Genomic DNA, 17,256 nt, shown 5'->3' on the forward strand with positions numbered 1-17,256 from the left:
TGTGTGTGTGTGTGTGTGTGTGTGTGTGTGTGTGTGTGTGTGTATGTGTTGGAACTCAGGGCTTGAGTCCTGTAAGTATCCCCTACCCACTAAAACATTGTGTATATGTGTGTGTGTGTGTGTGTGTTGGAACTCAGGGCTTGAGTCCTGTAAGTATCCCCTACCCACTATTACACTGTGTGTGTGTGTGTATCACACTGTGTGTGTGTGTGTGTGTGTGTGTGTGTGTGTGTGTTGGAACTCAGAGCTTGAACCCTGTCCTGAGCTTTTTCCGCTCAAGGCTAGCACTCTACCACTTTGAGCCACAATTCCACACTCTACCACTTTGAGCCACAATTCCACTTCCAGTTTTCTGGTGGTCATTTGGAAATAAGAGTTTCACAATCTTTCCTGCTTGGACTGGTTTTTGAAGTATAATCCTCAGATCACAGCCTCCTGAGTAGCTAGGATTACAGATGTGAGTCACTGGTACCTGATTTACTAACAACTTTAAAGAACTTTATTTGGGAACCTTAGGAATTACAATTAGGGAAACACTGGATGAGTGACTTGAAAGAGACAGGGAGAGTGGGATCTTTTTTTTTTGATCCTGGGACCTGAACTCTGGGCCTGGGCGCTGTCCCTGAGCTCTTCAGCTCATGGTAAGCCCTCTACCACTTGAGCCACAGATCCACTTCTGGCTTTTTCTGCTTATGTGGTGCTGAGGAATTGAACCCAGGGCTTCATGCATGCAAGGCAAGCACTCTACGAATGAGCCACCATCCCAGCCCTACTAACAACTTTTTAAAAGCAATTGACACTTATTGAAGATGATATCAAAGAAAAGAACTATGTAAGAACTTTTTTTTTTTTTTTGTCAGTCATGGGGCCTGAACTCTGGGCCTGGGTGCTGTCCCTCAGCTCTTCAGCTCAAGACTAGCACTCTACCACTTGAGCCATAGAGCCACTTCCAGCTTTTTCTGCTTATGTGGTGCTGAGGAATCAAACCCAGGGACTCATACATGCAAGGCAAGCACTCTGCCACTATGTAAAAACTTTTTTTTTTTTTGTCGGTTGTGGGGCCTGAACCCTGGGCCTGGGCACTGTCCCTCAGCTCTTTAGCTCAAGGCTAGCACTCTACCACTTGAGCCACTGCACCACTTCCTGCTTTTTTTCTGCTTATGTGGTGCTGAGGAATCGAACCCAGGGCCTCATGCATGTAAGGCAAGTGCTCTACCACTGAGCCACCTTCCCAGCCCTATGTAAAAACTTTTAAAGAATCAACAAGAACAAAAAAAAAAAAATCACATGTAGGACCTTGTTGTCAGAGTGGCCTCTTAAGGAGTTAAAAGTAATTCTTTTAAAAATGTTGTAGGAACTAGGTGTTGTTGCCTCACACCTGTAATCCTAGCTACTCAGGAAACATATAGAGGAAGGATCTAGGTTCAAGACCTACCCAGGAAGAAAAGTTCACAGAAAAACAGTTTACGATTCACAGTAAAAAAAAAAAAAAAAACAGGGCTAGGGGTATGGCTCACGTGTAGAACACCAGCCTAGCAAAGTTTGAGACCCTGAGTTCAAACCCTAATATCACACAAAAAAATTTTAAGAGCAAGATGTACATGATGGTACATACCTGTAATCCCAGCTACCTAGGAGGCAGAGGTAGGAGAGTTGTAGTCTGAGGTAAGCTGATATAAAAGCACAAAACTCTATCTGGAAAAACGAATAGGGAAGCAAAAGGATTGGGGAACACACATGGCCCCAAGTTCAGTTTCCAGTACCACAGAAAAATAAATACAAACAAAAAGTTAAAATATTCAAAATGAATGTGAAGACAAGGAATTAAGTTGAAACAATGAAGCTGAGCCTGATGGCATATATCTAGCTATAAACCTAGAACTCAGTGCTGGAGCAGGAGAATTCTAACTTCAAGGGAGTCTGGGCGACATAGCAAGATTAGGTCAATGAATGAATAAACAAAAGAGATAAAGATGAACATACAGATTTCAAAAAGAACTAAATAAAAATGCTAGATAAGAGAAATAGTACATTTGAAGTGTGCATTCACATGCACATACTGATGGACAAAGTAGAACAGAACAAAGATTGATTGATTGATTGATTTTATTTTTTTGGGGTCCGGTCGTGGGGCCTGAACTCTGGGCCTGGGCGCTGTCCCTCAGCTCTTCAGCTCAAGGCTAGCGCTCTACCACTTGAGCCACAGTGCCACTTCCGGCTTTTTGCTTATGTGGTGCTGTGGAATTGAACACAGAGCCTCATGCGTGCAAGGCAAGTGCTCTGCCACTGAGCCACCTTCCCAGCCCCCAGAACAAAGATTTATAGAGATCAATAGAGATACAACAAGTGAGTAGACAATATACAGAAAGCACTATTTAGAAAATATTTAGAAAGTGTCTAAAAAATAGGTATAAAGCACTTGTATATAACATTAAAAAATGTTGATGTGTGCATTTTTCATCTGTTTCTTAGTCTCCAATTAGATCAGAGTGTCAGAAATATCTGACATACTTAATTCTAGAAGCAAATCCTTTTAACTTTTTTCTACTATGAATTTCTTTAACCTTTAATTTATGTTTTGTTCTTCTTTCTTTTGGGGGGTAAGTGTTGGTTTGTTTTCAGTATAATCTGATACATAACAATGATATTTGAAATTCAGTGTTCTTATAAGCCTTAAGCTTCTTGGGAGTGTGGCAGTTGGGGTCCCCAAAAGAAGAAAGAGTTGGAAGATCCCAGGCCATTTCCCTATTTATTGGAAAGCTTTCAGTATTCCCCACCTTCTCCCCCTGAGAGTACACTAATATATCAAGAAGTGATATCTGGGTGCTGGTACCCTCACACCTGTAAACCTAGCTACTCAGAGGCTGAGATCTGAAGATTGTGATTTGAAGACAGCCCCAGCAGGAAAGCCTGTGAGACTCTTATCTCTGAAAACCAGAAGTAGTGCTGTGACTCAAAGTGGTAGAGTAGTTGCCTTGAGCAAAAAAAAAAGCTCAGGAATAGTGACAAGGCCTTGAGTTCAAGCCCCATGACTGACCAAAAAAAAGAAGAAAAAAAAAGTGAAAGTCTTATATTTATTACATATATATTGAGATTCCATGTACTATCTAGTTTTAGAAGAAATTACTTTTTAAAAACTTGAAACCTAGTAAAAATACTTCCATTAGCTATCTTTTTTTGCTAGTGAATAAAATTAGAAGATAAGAAAAATACATAATAGCCCAGCACTGGTGGCTCACACCTATAATCCTAGCTACTCAGGAGGCCTAGATCTCAGGATTGCGGTTCAAAACCAGGCCTGGCAGGAAAATCAGTGAGTAACTCTTTTCTCTTATTAATCACCAGAAAACCGGAAGTGATGCTGTGGCTCAAGTGGTAGAGCACTCACCTTGAGCTGAAACACTCTGGGCAGTGCTTAGGTCCAGAGTTCAAGCCCCATGACCACCACCAACAACAATATAATAATAATAACATTATTTGAAATACACTGTTATGTATGAAATCTTACTTTAAAAGTATGCTGCATAACTTTTATTTATGATTATTTTGACTTTAGGTTCCTCAAAGAAAAACACAATCAGGTTGCTTTGATCTGGATTCTTCATTGCTGCGTCTGAAAAGCATTTCATCGAGAAGGTAGTAATCTTAAAATATATCTATGTACCCAAAATAGAATTTCACAAAATTCTAGTCTCTGACAATAAGTGAGTCTAAAAATCAAAATCTTCATATTTTCAATATGATACTGCATGTGCAAAAATTACTAAAGATAAGAATGAAAGTCCTTGAGACAGTCAGCTACAGCAATTTTAGTCATTCTAATAAACATTATTATTTTTTGGGGGGGGTCTGGTCGAGGGGCCTGAACTCTGAGCCTGGGTGCTGTCCCTCAGCTCTTCAGCTCAAGGCTAGCACTCTACCACTTGAGCCACAACTCCACTTCTGGCTTTTTGCTTTTTGCTTATGTGGTGCTGAGGAATTGAACCCAGGGCCTCGGGCATGCAAGGCAAGCGCTCTACCACTGAGCCACCTTCCAGGCCTCTATAAATATTATTTTTAAAACTTAAATAGATTTATATACTCCTGGTCATTAATCTCTACCTTGTATTTTTATTTTAATTAATTTATTTTTGCCAGTTGTGGGGCTTGAACTCATGGCCTAGGCACTTTTCCTGAGATTTTTTGTTCAAGGTTAGCGCTCTACCATCTGTGCCTTAGCTCCACTTCTGGCTTTTTGCTAGTTAATTGGAGATAAAGTCTCACAAACTTTCTTGGCCAGGCTGACTTCAAACAGTGATCCTCAGATCTCAGCCTCCTCTGAATAGCTAGGATTACAAGCATGGGCTATGAGCACCCAGCTAACCTCTACCTTTTAGTCCTTTGTTTTCTCCATATTGGCAAATGATACTACTTATTTTTTTTTTTTGGTCGGTCATGGGGCTTGAACTCTGGGCCTGGGTGCTGTCCCTCAGCTCTTCAGCTCAAAGGTAGAACTCTACCACTCGAGCCACAGCACCACTGCCAGTTTTTTCTGTTTGTGTGGTACTGAGGAATTGAACACAGGGCCTCATACATGCAAGGCAAGCACTCTACCACTGAGCCACCTTCCCAGCCCCCAATACTACTTTTTTTTTTTAAAGAGTGCTTGGGGTTGAGTCTGGAGGTTCTACAACTGAACCATATCCATATCCCCTGCTTTTTTTTTTTTTTTGTAGGTTATGGGGTTTGAGCTCAAGGCCTGGGAGATGTCCCTGAGCTTAACTGTTCAAAGCTGTGACTCTACCACTTTGAACCACAGCTCCACTTCCAGTTTTCTGGTGGTTAATTAGAGATAAGAGTCTTACAGACGTTCCTGACAGGTCTGGCTTTGAACTGTATTTCTCAGATGTCAGCCTCCGAAGTATTTGCAATAGCTTCCATTATATGAAACCATCTTGAAACCTATAAGATGTACACATACACATACACACACACACACACACACACACACACACATGTTTGTGTTTTAAATTTTGGTGACCTTAATTTTATTATGTTAATTTGGCTGAAATTATTTGTATTCTAATTTAGTTTTGTATAAAAGCAATTAAGAAAATATTGTTAATATGTTCTTTTGTTGTTTTGTTTTTTAATAGTGCTCAACCATGTTTAAATATTGAAGATGCTCCTGATATTCATGAAAAACCTTTTTTGAGTTCTAGTGCTCCACCTATAACAAGTCTCAGTCTCCTAGGAAATTTTGAGGTAATATGTTTTGGAATGAATTTAAGTGATGGAGTATCTTGTACCTTTTTTGGTCGGTCGTGGAGCTTGAACACTGTCCCTGCACTCTTCAGCTCAAGGCGAGCGCTCTACCACTTGAGCTACAGTGCCACTTCCAGTTTTCTAGTGGTTTATTGGAGATAAGAGTCTCACGGACTCTCCTGCCTGGGCTAGCTTTGAACCGTGATCCTCAGACTCAGCCTCCTGAGTAACTAGATTACAGGCGTGAGCCACCAGCGCCAAGCAAGTGTTGGAGTTTCTTGAACTAGATCATGGCTATTATTTATGTCTTTAATATAAAAAGGAAAGAAAATAAATCATCTTTTTATAAAGCCTTGACTGTTTTTTGTTTGATTTTTTATTAGAAGGAAAAGTAGAGAATTTTTGGTATTGATATATTAGAAGTGGATAGCTAGTGGAGGAATCAGTCAGCATGGCAAATATCTATTACTCTGTAACCAAGAAGAGTGACTTATCTGGTAAAATTGGCCTTAGTAGCCAGATGTGATGGCATATACCTATAGTCTCAGCTACTCAGGAGGCTAAGATGGGAGATTGACTTAGCCAAAAGTTCAGAAGCATCTTGGGCAACAAAACAATACTCCATCTCTTTAAAAAATGGCTTTGCGATCTTAAGAAAGATACAAGATGGTGAAATGGTAAAAGGTAATATTCATAGCAGTTTCTTTATGATCAAGGAGATTGATTTGCCAAATCAAATGGTTCTCTGATACGTGTAGATTTTTATTTATTTATTTATTTTTGCTGGCCCTGGGGGTTGAACTCTGGATCTGGCTGTTGTCTCTGAGCTGCTTTTGCTCAAGGCAAGCGGTCTACCATTTGACCCACAGTGCCATTTCCAGCTTTTTTGAGTAGTTTATTAAAGGTAAGAGTCTCACAGAGTGTCCTGGCTGAGCTGGCTTTGGACCATGATCCTCAGATCCCAGCCTCCTGAATAGCTAGGATTATAGGCATGAGTCACTGGTGCCCAGCTTAGATCGTATTTTATTATGGTTACTTCTGCATAGAATCAAGTATATCATGAGTTTAGCTGTTTTTATTTAATTTGAAATCAACTTAACTGCCAGACATCATGGCACAATTGAGTGGCTGAGGCAGGAGGATTGGTACATAGTAAAATCTTACCTTAAAAAAACAAAGCTGAGTGCTTGTGGGTCATAGCTGTAATCCTAGCTACTCAGGAGGCTGAGATCTGAGGATCTTAATTTGAAGCCAGCCTGGACAAGAAAGTCCAGGAGACTCTTTCCAATTAACTACCAAAAAGCCAGAAGTGGAGCTGTGACTCAAGTGCTAGAGTACCAGCCTTGAACACAAAAGCTCAGGGACAGCACCCAGGCCTTGAGTTCAAGCCTCAAGACCAGCACCAAAAAAAAAAACAAAAACAAAAAAGAATGAAAAATGTGAAATAAAAAAAAAGAAAAATGTGAAATATATAGGTTTGTCTTAGTTGTGGTTTTATATGCTTTAATAATCATTTTAACTTTTAGACTGCCTTTCAAAATGTTAATATAAATTTAAAAAAATATCTTGAGTTAAATCTCTTTTCCATTTTCTTTTTTTTTTTGGTTGGTCATGGGGCTTGAACTCTGGGCCTGAGCGCTATCCCTCAGCTCTTCAGCTCAAGGCTAGCGCTCTACCCCTTGAGCTACAGCGCCACTTCTGGTTTTCTGGTGGTTTATTGGAGATGGGAGTCTCATGGTCTCTCCTGCCTGGGCTGGCTTTGAACCGCGATCCTCAGATCTCAGCCTCCTGAGTAGCTAGGATTACAGGCGTGAGCCACCAGTGCCCGGCTTCCATTTTCTTTTTAAGGGTGGTATCAGTTCAAAGATGTTGAACTCTCTTCTTTTTTTTTTTTTTGTTGGTTGTGAGGCTTGAACTCTGGGCCTAGGTGCTGTCCCTGCCCTCTTCAGCTCAAGGCGAGAGCTCTACCTCTTGAGCCACAGCACCACTTCCAGTTTTCTAGTGGTTTATTGGAGATCAGAGTCTCACAGACTTTTCTGCCCGGGCTGGCTTTGAACCATGATCCTCAGATCTCAGCCTCTTAAGTAGCTAGGATTACAAGCATGAATCATTGGCACCCCACTTAAACTCTCTTCTTGAATATATCTATCTTTTAAACTATCCTTATTGGGCTGGGGAAGCAGTCTGTATATAAAAACCTTAGGTAAGGGAAGATAGGGAAAAGATCTATATACTGTTTACTGAAGATTCTATTTGTATAGATATGCACACATTTTTCAAGTTACTTAAAAAATGCAGTGAAGTTCTGGGACTAACCCATATGTTTTCTTCATAATAAATGCAATGCTCTCTGCAGTAAATGAACAGAGGATATTTACTGAGTGAGTTTATTGATATTTATTATATAATATATAATTAAGCCGGGCGCCAGTGGCTCACACCTGTAATCCTAGCTACTCAGGAGGCTGAGATCTGAGGATCAAGATTCAAAGCCAGGGCTGGGAAGGTGTCTCAGTGGTAGAGTGCTTGCTTTGCATGCCTGAGGCCTTGGGTTCGATTCCTCAGCACCACATAAGCGAAAAGCACCACATAAGCCAGAAGTGGCGCTGTGGCTCAAGGGGTAGAGCGCTAAGCCTTGAGCTGAAGAGCTGAGGGACAGCGCCCAGGCCCAGAGTTCAGGCCCCACGACCAGACCCACCCCTCCAAAAAAAAAAGATTCAAAGCCAGCCCTGGCAGGAAAGTCCATGAGACTCTTACCTCCAATAAACCACCAGAAAACTGGAAGTGGCGTTCTGTCTCAAGTGGTAAAGCCACTTAATTAATAAGAAAAAAAGAAAGACATATTGAGGACATAAATTCGAGTTCTAAACTATCATGCAAACCTGTAACTTGTCTTGAGTCAACCTACCAAGTGTGTTGTGATTACAGGTATGTACCAACCACCATGCCCAGCAGTTCCTGGTCTATTTAAACAGAACATGAAATGAATGACTTAGCTTTTCTGTTGTTTTTTACACCAACTATTTTGCTTTGTCTCCCAGGAATCTGTTTTGAATTACCGTTTAGATCCCCTCGGAGTAGTTGATGGCTTCACTGCCGAGGTAGGAGCAAGTGGTATTTTCTGTCCCACGCACTTGACTCTTCCAGTTGAAGTGTCATTCTACAGTGTTTCAGATGACAATGCTCCGTCTCCTTATATGGCAAGTATTTTTTAAAAAATTATCCTTTTCTTCCTGGATCAATCCACTTAGGGGATTATGATCAAAAGTATGTATTTCTTAAATACAGACTAATATACCAAAATATTACCTGGTAGCTTCTTTCTGATTAAGCAGCAGTAAAGTCTTTTACATTTGAGAATGTTGCTGTAATTTACTTGCTTCTGTGTGATTTACAGATTAGTGATACTACAATCATGTTGTACTACTCCAACACAAATCTCAAGTGCTTCGTGGCTACTTTAGGGTTGCATTCCTGTGTGTTCTTTAGCTCAGAAGAGTTTAGAGAAGAGTCTGGTGAACTAAGCCTTCTGTGAGATCCTTTTTCTACTCTCTCATCTGTGGCCCATTCTTTCCTAATCCTAGAGTTCTAGAGCAAATGAGCTGTTTATGACTCAAGCTAATGGCTTAGAGGAAAGTAAGAGCTTTGAGGATTATAATACACTCTTAAGCTTCAGAGGTCTGATTTTATCTTTCCCATTTCTCTTATCCTAATGGATTGTAGGTAAAATATGCTTTCAAGTGCAAAAATGATTCTGAATCCTGGAGTGTATATGTATGTATATATATATATATATATATATATATATATTCATCTGCTCCTTTTCAGTGCACAAAGAGGGAGAAATGGCAGGACGTGAAGGTCTGTAAAATGTTCTCAATAATCACACAAAACAGAGTATCAAATAAGGTTTTCACTTTGACTCCCTAACTTGGAGTCAGTGATAAAAATGTTCTCTTAACTTTCTGAGAATGTAGCTCAGTGGTAGAGTGTTTTCCATAATGACCAAGGCCTTGGGTTTGATTCTCAGCACTACATTAATTTTTTAAAAAAGTTCTCCAAGTGTTAATGATACCCTTTGCTTTCAAGCAACTATTGCATAGTCTAATGAGGCAGAAATACATAAAAGCAGGTATGCCCAGGCAAAGTTAGGGAATCACTTGCATTCTTGCCAGCTTGACAAGGCTGTATATGGTTACTTTTTTATTATGATTAACCAAATCAGCATATGCTTGTTAAGTTTTCTACTTATTAAACTAATAATACAGTTATATATAATTTCTCAATCCCTTTCTAAATAAAATTCCTAGTTTTCCAATGTTACTCCTGGCCTAACAGTATTAAGAACTGTTTTAAAGTGTAACCTTAAACTTAAAAGATTCTTTTTTTAAAAAATCTATTGTCTTTCCTTCTAAATTGATATAATTACTATTACTGTTTTCTAACCTGTAGCTTTTCTGTATGTGTTTTAGAGTGAAAGGAGAAACAATAGTAATATGTGGTCTTTAGCAATATGATGATAAAAGTAGCTATTCGTTTTTGTATATTTTGCCTTTTTTTCTGGGACTGGGAAGAATAGGGAAGGGTATTATATATCATTATCATTTTTCATGTAAATATCTATATCTACTTGTACTTGAAGTGTGGTTCTTCACTAGAAAAGTATATCAAATTGTGTTAGAGAAAGTATTAATGTATAATTATGTTTTGGTTAAGGATTCAGTTTGTTGATGACTAGTTACATTTTTGTTGAGTTTTTTTTATTAATATCAATTAGTACAAGGGAGTTTCATTTTGACGTGTCCATATAGTTATAAAATAATATACTTGTCATAAACAATATGTATGATAAACCTGATAGGCTCACTCCCCATTACTCTCCATCATCCTCCTTCCCTTTCCAAAACTCTCTACTTTCATTGTTTCAGGAACCATTTCCATTTCTTTTTTTTTTTTTTTTTTTGGTTGGTCGTGGGGCTTGAACTCTGGGCCTGGGTGCTGCGCTGTCCCTCAGCTCTTCAGCTGAAGGCGAGTGCTCTACCACTTGAGCTACAGCGCCACTTCCGGTTTTCTGGTGGTTTATTGGAGATAGGAGTCTTACAGTCTTTCCTGCCTGGGCTGGCTTTGAACCTCGATCCTCAGATCTCAGCCTCATGAGTAGCTAGGATTACAAGCATGAGCCACCTGTGCCCGGCTCCATTTCCATTTCTTCAGTGTCCATTTCCATCATCATTTTCCAATGTTAATGTGTCGATAGTGTTCTACTATTAGGTGCTGCATACTTAGAGTTGAGTTACTCACCTTCACCATTGCCCACTCTTTATTTCCCAAGTAGTCTGATTTCTAAATCCACCAAATAATGACACCTCATGGGACAGTCCTGTTTTATATTTACATAAGGTTGGCATGTTTGGTATACAGTGATAGAACCATAAAATGTATGTGTATAACATGCAATCATTTTACTTAACTACCTTAACTAATTGAAAGAAAAGTATTACTCCTGTTTTAGTAAGTAAAATCAGCCTTCATTATGTAAAGAATTATCATTATTCATTATTTAAGAATTATCATACTAACTGAAGGCATTTGGTTATCCCAGTTACTGAGGTTTTCATACATTCAATTTAAACTGCTCTTGTTTAAAATTTATATTTTCCTCCTATGTTTTGGACTCCTCAGAACAACTGTTCCACATGCTGAAAGTTTTCTCACACTTTAATGTACATATGCTTTATCTAGAGTATTACTGAATTGCAGATTACAGTTTGTATATGATGGAGGAAGGCCAGACCTCCTGCATTTCTTTTGTTTCCTTTTCTTTTTCTTTCTTTTTTTTGGTTGGTCTTGGGGCTTGAACTCTGGGCCTCGGTGCTGTCCCTCGGCTCTTCAGCTCAAGGCAAGTAATCTACCACTTGAGCCACAGCACCACTTCTGGTTTTCTAGAGGTATATTGGAAATAAGAGTCTCACAAACTTCTCTGCCCGGGCTGGCTTGAAACCGTGATTCTCAGATCTCAGCCTCCTTACAACCTTCTGCATTTCTAAAATACTCAAATGTGGTATTGATGAAGCTGGTTTGAGGACCATTCTTTGAGTACCAGACTAAGTACTTCTAATTTTCTCTTTTAGATTTCTCTAGTGAAAAGACCCCAATTTAGCTTTCACTTTGACTCAAATCTTAGCTCTTAGACTTTCAATCCATTGTGTTCTGATTTAACATCAATTTAGATTCTTAAAATCATCATTAAGTGAAAACTCAAAAGCCTACGATCTAGGTTAAGGAAGCTAAGCTTATTTCTCAAGAAACATTAGTCCTCAGAAAATGGAATTATATGGCTTTTGGATAGAACAAACCACAAATGCTGGTTAAACTTTGATTTTCTACTGTTTACTTTGAATATCTCTTGTAGAATTATCAGGCAGGAACCATTGAGTCCCAAACTTTTATTTTTTTCTTTTTTTTAAATGTCATTTTTATTTTGTTTTGTATTCAGAAACTCAGATATATAGCTTAACTCCCTGACTAAGGAATTTCTTCATTTTCAGTCAAGTCTTAGATCTTTTCATACTTATTACTTTTTATATGTCCAAAGACCAATGAATTGTTTTGTTTCTATATTTTCCCTCTCCCCTAAGACTCAGGAATACTCCTGTAACCTTCTTAATTTTTTGGTTAAGAAACTTTCTTGCCTTTATATATCAATGGAAATTTTCAGGAGCATAGCCATTTATATAATACTTGTTTTTAACATATCCAGGAAGAATAGTAAATTGTTTCTTTACAGTTGGAAATCTCACTATTTCATATTCATAAAATATATCTTATTAATGTATTTTTAATATCTTTCCCTAGAAATAGAATTTTGAATCTTTTTAAATTACATGGTGTGTTATTTTTATTTTAGTAATTTATATGCATGTGTACTCAATTTGTCTTCTTTTATTTCAAGGGTGTGATTACTTTAGAGTCCCTTGGTAAAAGGGGTTATCGAGTACCTCCTTCAGGAACAATACAAGTGGTATGTGTTTTATAGCCTACAATTGCAATAATCATTCTCTCACATACATATAGAACTTAGCCCTTTCTCCTGCTCCTGCTGCTGCAACAACTTTGGTAAGTAACAGTGGGGCTGCAGCTTTCTTTGGAGTGTCCATGCTCTGCCCCAGGAATGAACATTTGGGGACTTCTATAAAAGGAAAATAGTTGGAGATGAATAGTACATGAGAAAAACAGTACATGACCATTTGCATAAGATAAAATAAAGGGATATATGTTCAATATAATTAGAACCTAACAAAACATACCATTACCAGTGTCTTATATTCAATATAGTAAGGCATACTGAGATTTCACCTATTTAAAAGGAGACCTTAGTATTGCCAAGGAAAACTTGGGACTCAAGATGTTACACCTTATTTAATGATTGTTAAAACAGATCTAAGTAGAAATGTTGGTCTGACAGATGACACAGCAGAGCATCATTGCTTTTAGTTTGAGTATTGATGAGAGTTTTAATTTCAGTATTGACCAGAGAACCATGGTCACCCTGGGCAGTTATTTCTTATCCTTGGTCTAGGCTTCCCAAAGCATGATTTAGTATCAAGGCCTGTTTGCAATTGTGTTTATCTCCAAGTCTGAGCTCCAGTCTGCAAACACTGAATCTGTTGCCTAGTTGTTTGCAGTCTGAAAGCCTAGTTGAAGCTGGTTCCTTACATTCAGGATCTGATCTAGGCCAGCAAGGCTTTTATAAGAACTTTGTCCAGTGTTTGTCAAGTCCCAATACCTTTGTTTATTTCATATCTCACTGAAGTGAAATATTCCCCTACACGTAGGTATTTACTGAGAAAGAATCACTGCATCTTAAGGCCTGATCTGTTGGTAAACAGATCTTGAATCCTGCGGGGATTGCCTCTGGCTCTATAGCACTTGAGAGTTAAAGTCACTAGTCATTATCCCTGAGGCAGTATACTGGCCTCTTGCTTTAGACACTGTCAGCTTTTCTGCTTAATTTTCAGTATAAACTCTGGGTATGTTATAAAGCTTAATCATTCATAATCATGGATTGAACTCCTGGCTTGCTAGTTGTTGTGGTTACAAGATTTGGATCATAATATTGATGTATTTCTCATTTTGATTCAGTGAGTGATGTCCAGTGCCACGGATGAGCTTCTGAAAGCACGGGCACCAAGTTACCTAGTGATGTGTTGGTAATTTGGTTAAAGTCAGATCAGCAGCTTGGGGTTTTGTTTAAAATTTTATATTTTTTAAAAGTAAAATTCCTTCAATTTATAGCCAAGTACCAATTAAATTCACTTCAATCTTCATTAAAAATACATACTTTGGCCTATGATACTGATGATTTAAAAACAAAAACTAATGTTGGGAGGAGGCTACAATGCTTGATAAGAAATGTACTCATTATCGTGCCCATGTAATTGTAACCCCTCTGTACAGTATTTTCACAATAAAAAATAAAATAAAATATGAAACATAAAAAAACTAGTATTGCTGAATGCAACAATTGTATGCTGAAAGCATATAATCAGGATATCAAGTATTAGCTGACTTTGGGTCTCATAATCATGAGCTTTATTTTAATACACTTAAATACAAGTTTCAAAAAGATAAGTCCCTCTTTTAAACATATATAATCACTTTTACACTAACTATATGTAACTTAAACAGAAATTCTGGGGCTGGGAAGGTGGCTCAGTGGTAGAGAGCTTGCCTTGCATTCCTGAGGCCCTGGGTTCGATTCCTCAGCACCACATAAGCAAAAAGAAAAAAGCCAGAAGTGGCACTGTGGCTCAAGTGGTAGAGTGCTAGCCTTGAGCTGAAGAGCTGAGGGACAGCGCCCAGGCCCAGAGTTCAGGACCCACGACCGGACCCCCAAAAAACAGAAATTCTAATTTTCACTTAGCTTCTATTTGTATTTTTAAAATTCTACTTATTCACTATTTAAGACATGAGAAAAAGCCAGGTGCTAGTGGCTACGATAAGCTGAGAGGCTTAGAGCTAAGAGCTGAGGGTTGTGGTTTGAAGCCAGTCTCTGCAGAAAAATCTGTGAGACTCTTATCTCCAGTTAAGCCCAAAGTAGCGGGAACTAAAGCTGTCTCAAGTGGTAGAGTACTAACCTTAAACAAAAAAGCTCAGTGACAGCGTCCAGGTCCTGAGTTCAAACGCTAGGACTGGCACAAAAAAAAAAGTGAAAAATTAAAGTACACTTGGAGAAATTTGAAATTTTCATTAAAGCTTATGTTTGAAATAATTGAGCTAGAATTTTTAATCTAGTAAAAATATATTTTGCTTAAACTAGAGGAACTATTTCTGAAAGTCTGAACAAGGAGTTTCTATTGTTATGTAAAATTTGTGACTAAAGACTTTTATTACAGGATTTTATTAAAAAATATTGTGAAGTAAGAAATTAAGTTAAACATTGAAAGGTTATTGAATGTTATTTTATGAATTTCTAAAACATTGATTTTAGCTTCTGAAATTGAATTATATCCAATGGGATTAAATTATTAAGTAGCCCTTTTAATTATTAGCATAATTATTCTGAGGTACATCAACAAATCACTGTTTTTAAAGAATAATTTTTGTGTTGTTTCTTCAGACCTTATTTAATCCTAATAAGACTGTGGTGAAGATGTTTGTTGTGATATATGACTTACGAGATATGCCAGCCAATCATCAGACATTCCTACGACAAAGAACTTTCTCTGTTCCGGTTAAGCAAGAAATGAAGAGAAGCGTCAATAAACAGAGTATCCGACATACAGAACGGTTACTACGCTACCTCATACATCTGAGGTACTATTGTTGAAAATTAATGTGAGGGGCTGGGAAGGTGGCTCAGTGGTAGAGTGCTTGCCTTGCATGCATGAGACCCTGGGTTCGATTCCTCAGCACCACATAAGCAGAAAAAGCTGGAAGTGGTGTTGTGGCTCAAGTGGTAGAGCACTAGCCTTGAGCTGAAGAGCTGAGGGACAGTGCCCAGACCCAGAGTGCAGGCACCATGAATGGCAAAAAAAAAAAAAATTAATGTGAAAATATTTCATACTAGGACAAGTCTAAAAATTTTAGTTTATTCTTTGAAACATTAACTAGCCAGAACAGTGTCCCTTACACTTGGTTTAGCCTAGGAAATTCTGACGATGGGTCAAGATGCAGAAAGTACAGTTCCTTCCTGCAGTCAAAGTGATCAGTTGCTCCATTTTAACATGCAGTTGACCACCAAATCTTTAACCTAGTTTAAAAATAAAACCCACAAACCCAAAGAGTACTTCTGCTATGCTGATGGAAAACAAGAAAGCACAATAGGTCATGTTAAGTTTCTGTTTAGTAAGTTTGTGTGATGGAAGGCTAATTCTTTACTTAGCATGCCCAGTGCCTTAGGTTCAATCCACAGCATTTCAGAGAAAGACTCTGAGTAACAAAAGATGCTGAGTAACAAATATTAGCATTATCACATTATTAGCAGGGAATAGAAGCAGTTTCATACTCACTTTTTTGCTAGCCATTTTCATCTCACTGCTAGTTTTTATCTTGACTTTTGATACTAGGTTTTTATTTAGATAGCTACTGATGATGATAGCAGTGAGTGTTCTCAAAATATGAATATTTTCTGTCCTTTACCAGCGTGGAATCCATTTTAATCTACTGGCAGATCATGGGAGGTTTGCTCATGTGAAATGGATCAATTTGTATAGAAGCCCAAAGTAGTATAATTGGCTGGTGTAAACTAAAAGTTGACACTCAGAGATAGGAAATGGACATGTGCTTTGGAATCAGGGAGGAAAAGGTAGATGGTATTGGAAACCTACACTCACTTATAGGAAAAAGCCTTTCAGCATGGTAAGAGAGAAAGGCAGTGAAGAATGTTTGGGGAATACAAAGGAAGAGGCACTTAAGTTAGAAGCATGTGCACTAACCATTTAAGACCATAAATATATAAAGGAGTTTTAGAGACCCGTTCCTTAAATAAAGACAATATCCCACTAAACTATCAAATAAGGGTGAGGAAGGACTAAAACATCACAAAAATGACAAAATGACAGACAAAAACTACATAATTTCAGCCAGGCACTGGTGGCTCACGCCTAAATCCTGGCTACTCAGGAGGCTGAGATCTGAGGATCACAGTTCAAAGCTAGCCCAGGCAGGAAAGTCCAATAAACCACTAGAACACCAGAAGTGGCACTGTGGCTCAAGCAGTAGAGCACTCACATTGAGCTGAAGAGCACAGGGACAGCGCCCAAGCCCAGAGTTCAAGCCCCAGGACCGACCAAAAAAAAAGAAAGCTACATAATTTCAATAGTAATCAAATGTTAATTGTATCAGTTTCACAGAATTGCAGGCTGAGTTAAGAAAGCAGCCCCAGCCAGGCGCTGGTGGCTCACACCTGTAATCCTAGCTACTCAGGAGGCTGAGATCTGAGGATCGCGGTTCAAAGCCAGCCTGGGCAGGAAAGACCGTGAGACTACTATCTCCAATAAACCACCAGAAAACCGGAAGTGGCACTGTAGCTCAAGTGGTAGAGCGCTCGCCTTGAGCTGAAGAGCTGAGGGACAGCGCCCAGGCCCAGAGTTCAAGCCCCACGACCGACAAATAAAAAAGAAAGCAGCCCCAACTACTTGGCTACAGAAATACATTTCATTCATAATGACCAACACTGGTTTAGAGTGAAAGGATGGAAATAGATTTTCCAAGTGGATGAAACTCAAAAGCAGGCAGGAATTTATATCAGCATTCAGGCAGTGTTCATATCTGATAAAAAATAAAAAGACTTCAAATAAAAATTACTCAGAAGAGACTAAGATCACTTCATGCTGATAATGGTGACAATCCATCAAGAGGAAATAATAATTGTTAACATGTGCACCAAACATTGGCACATCCAGCTTCATTAAACAAACACCACTGGACTCAGCACTATTTATAACAGCTGGGAGATCAGCCTGGGTACCCAACAGCTAATGAGTGGATAAAGAAATGTTACACATGGGG

The 17,256-nt window shown here is 38.6% G+C and overlaps 1 protein-coding gene across 1 annotated transcript in view; it reads left to right on the plus strand.

The window, feature by feature from the left end:
* Fam214a (family with sequence similarity 214, member A) overlaps positions 1–17,256 on the plus strand; it is a 40,686-nt gene that overhangs the window by 22,163 nt on the left and 1,267 nt on the right. The window contains exons 6-11 of the mRNA XM_013009953.1: positions 810–832; positions 3,557–3,636; positions 5,136–5,244; positions 8,286–8,444; positions 12,197–12,265; positions 14,864–15,060. Of these exons, the coding sequence (XP_012865407.1) occupies positions 810–832; positions 3,557–3,636; positions 5,136–5,244; positions 8,286–8,444; positions 12,197–12,265; positions 14,864–15,060 (637 nt within the window). The remainder of the gene's footprint in view (positions 1–809; positions 833–3,556; positions 3,637–5,135; positions 5,245–8,285; positions 8,445–12,196; positions 12,266–14,863; positions 15,061–17,256) is intronic.

This window comes from Dipodomys ordii, unplaced genomic scaffold (genome assembly GCF_000151885.1).
Source record: "Dipodomys ordii isolate 6190 unplaced genomic scaffold, Dord_2.0 Scaffold11, whole genome shotgun sequence".
NCBI classification, from domain to species: Eukaryota; Metazoa; Chordata; class Mammalia; order Rodentia; family Heteromyidae; genus Dipodomys; species Dipodomys ordii.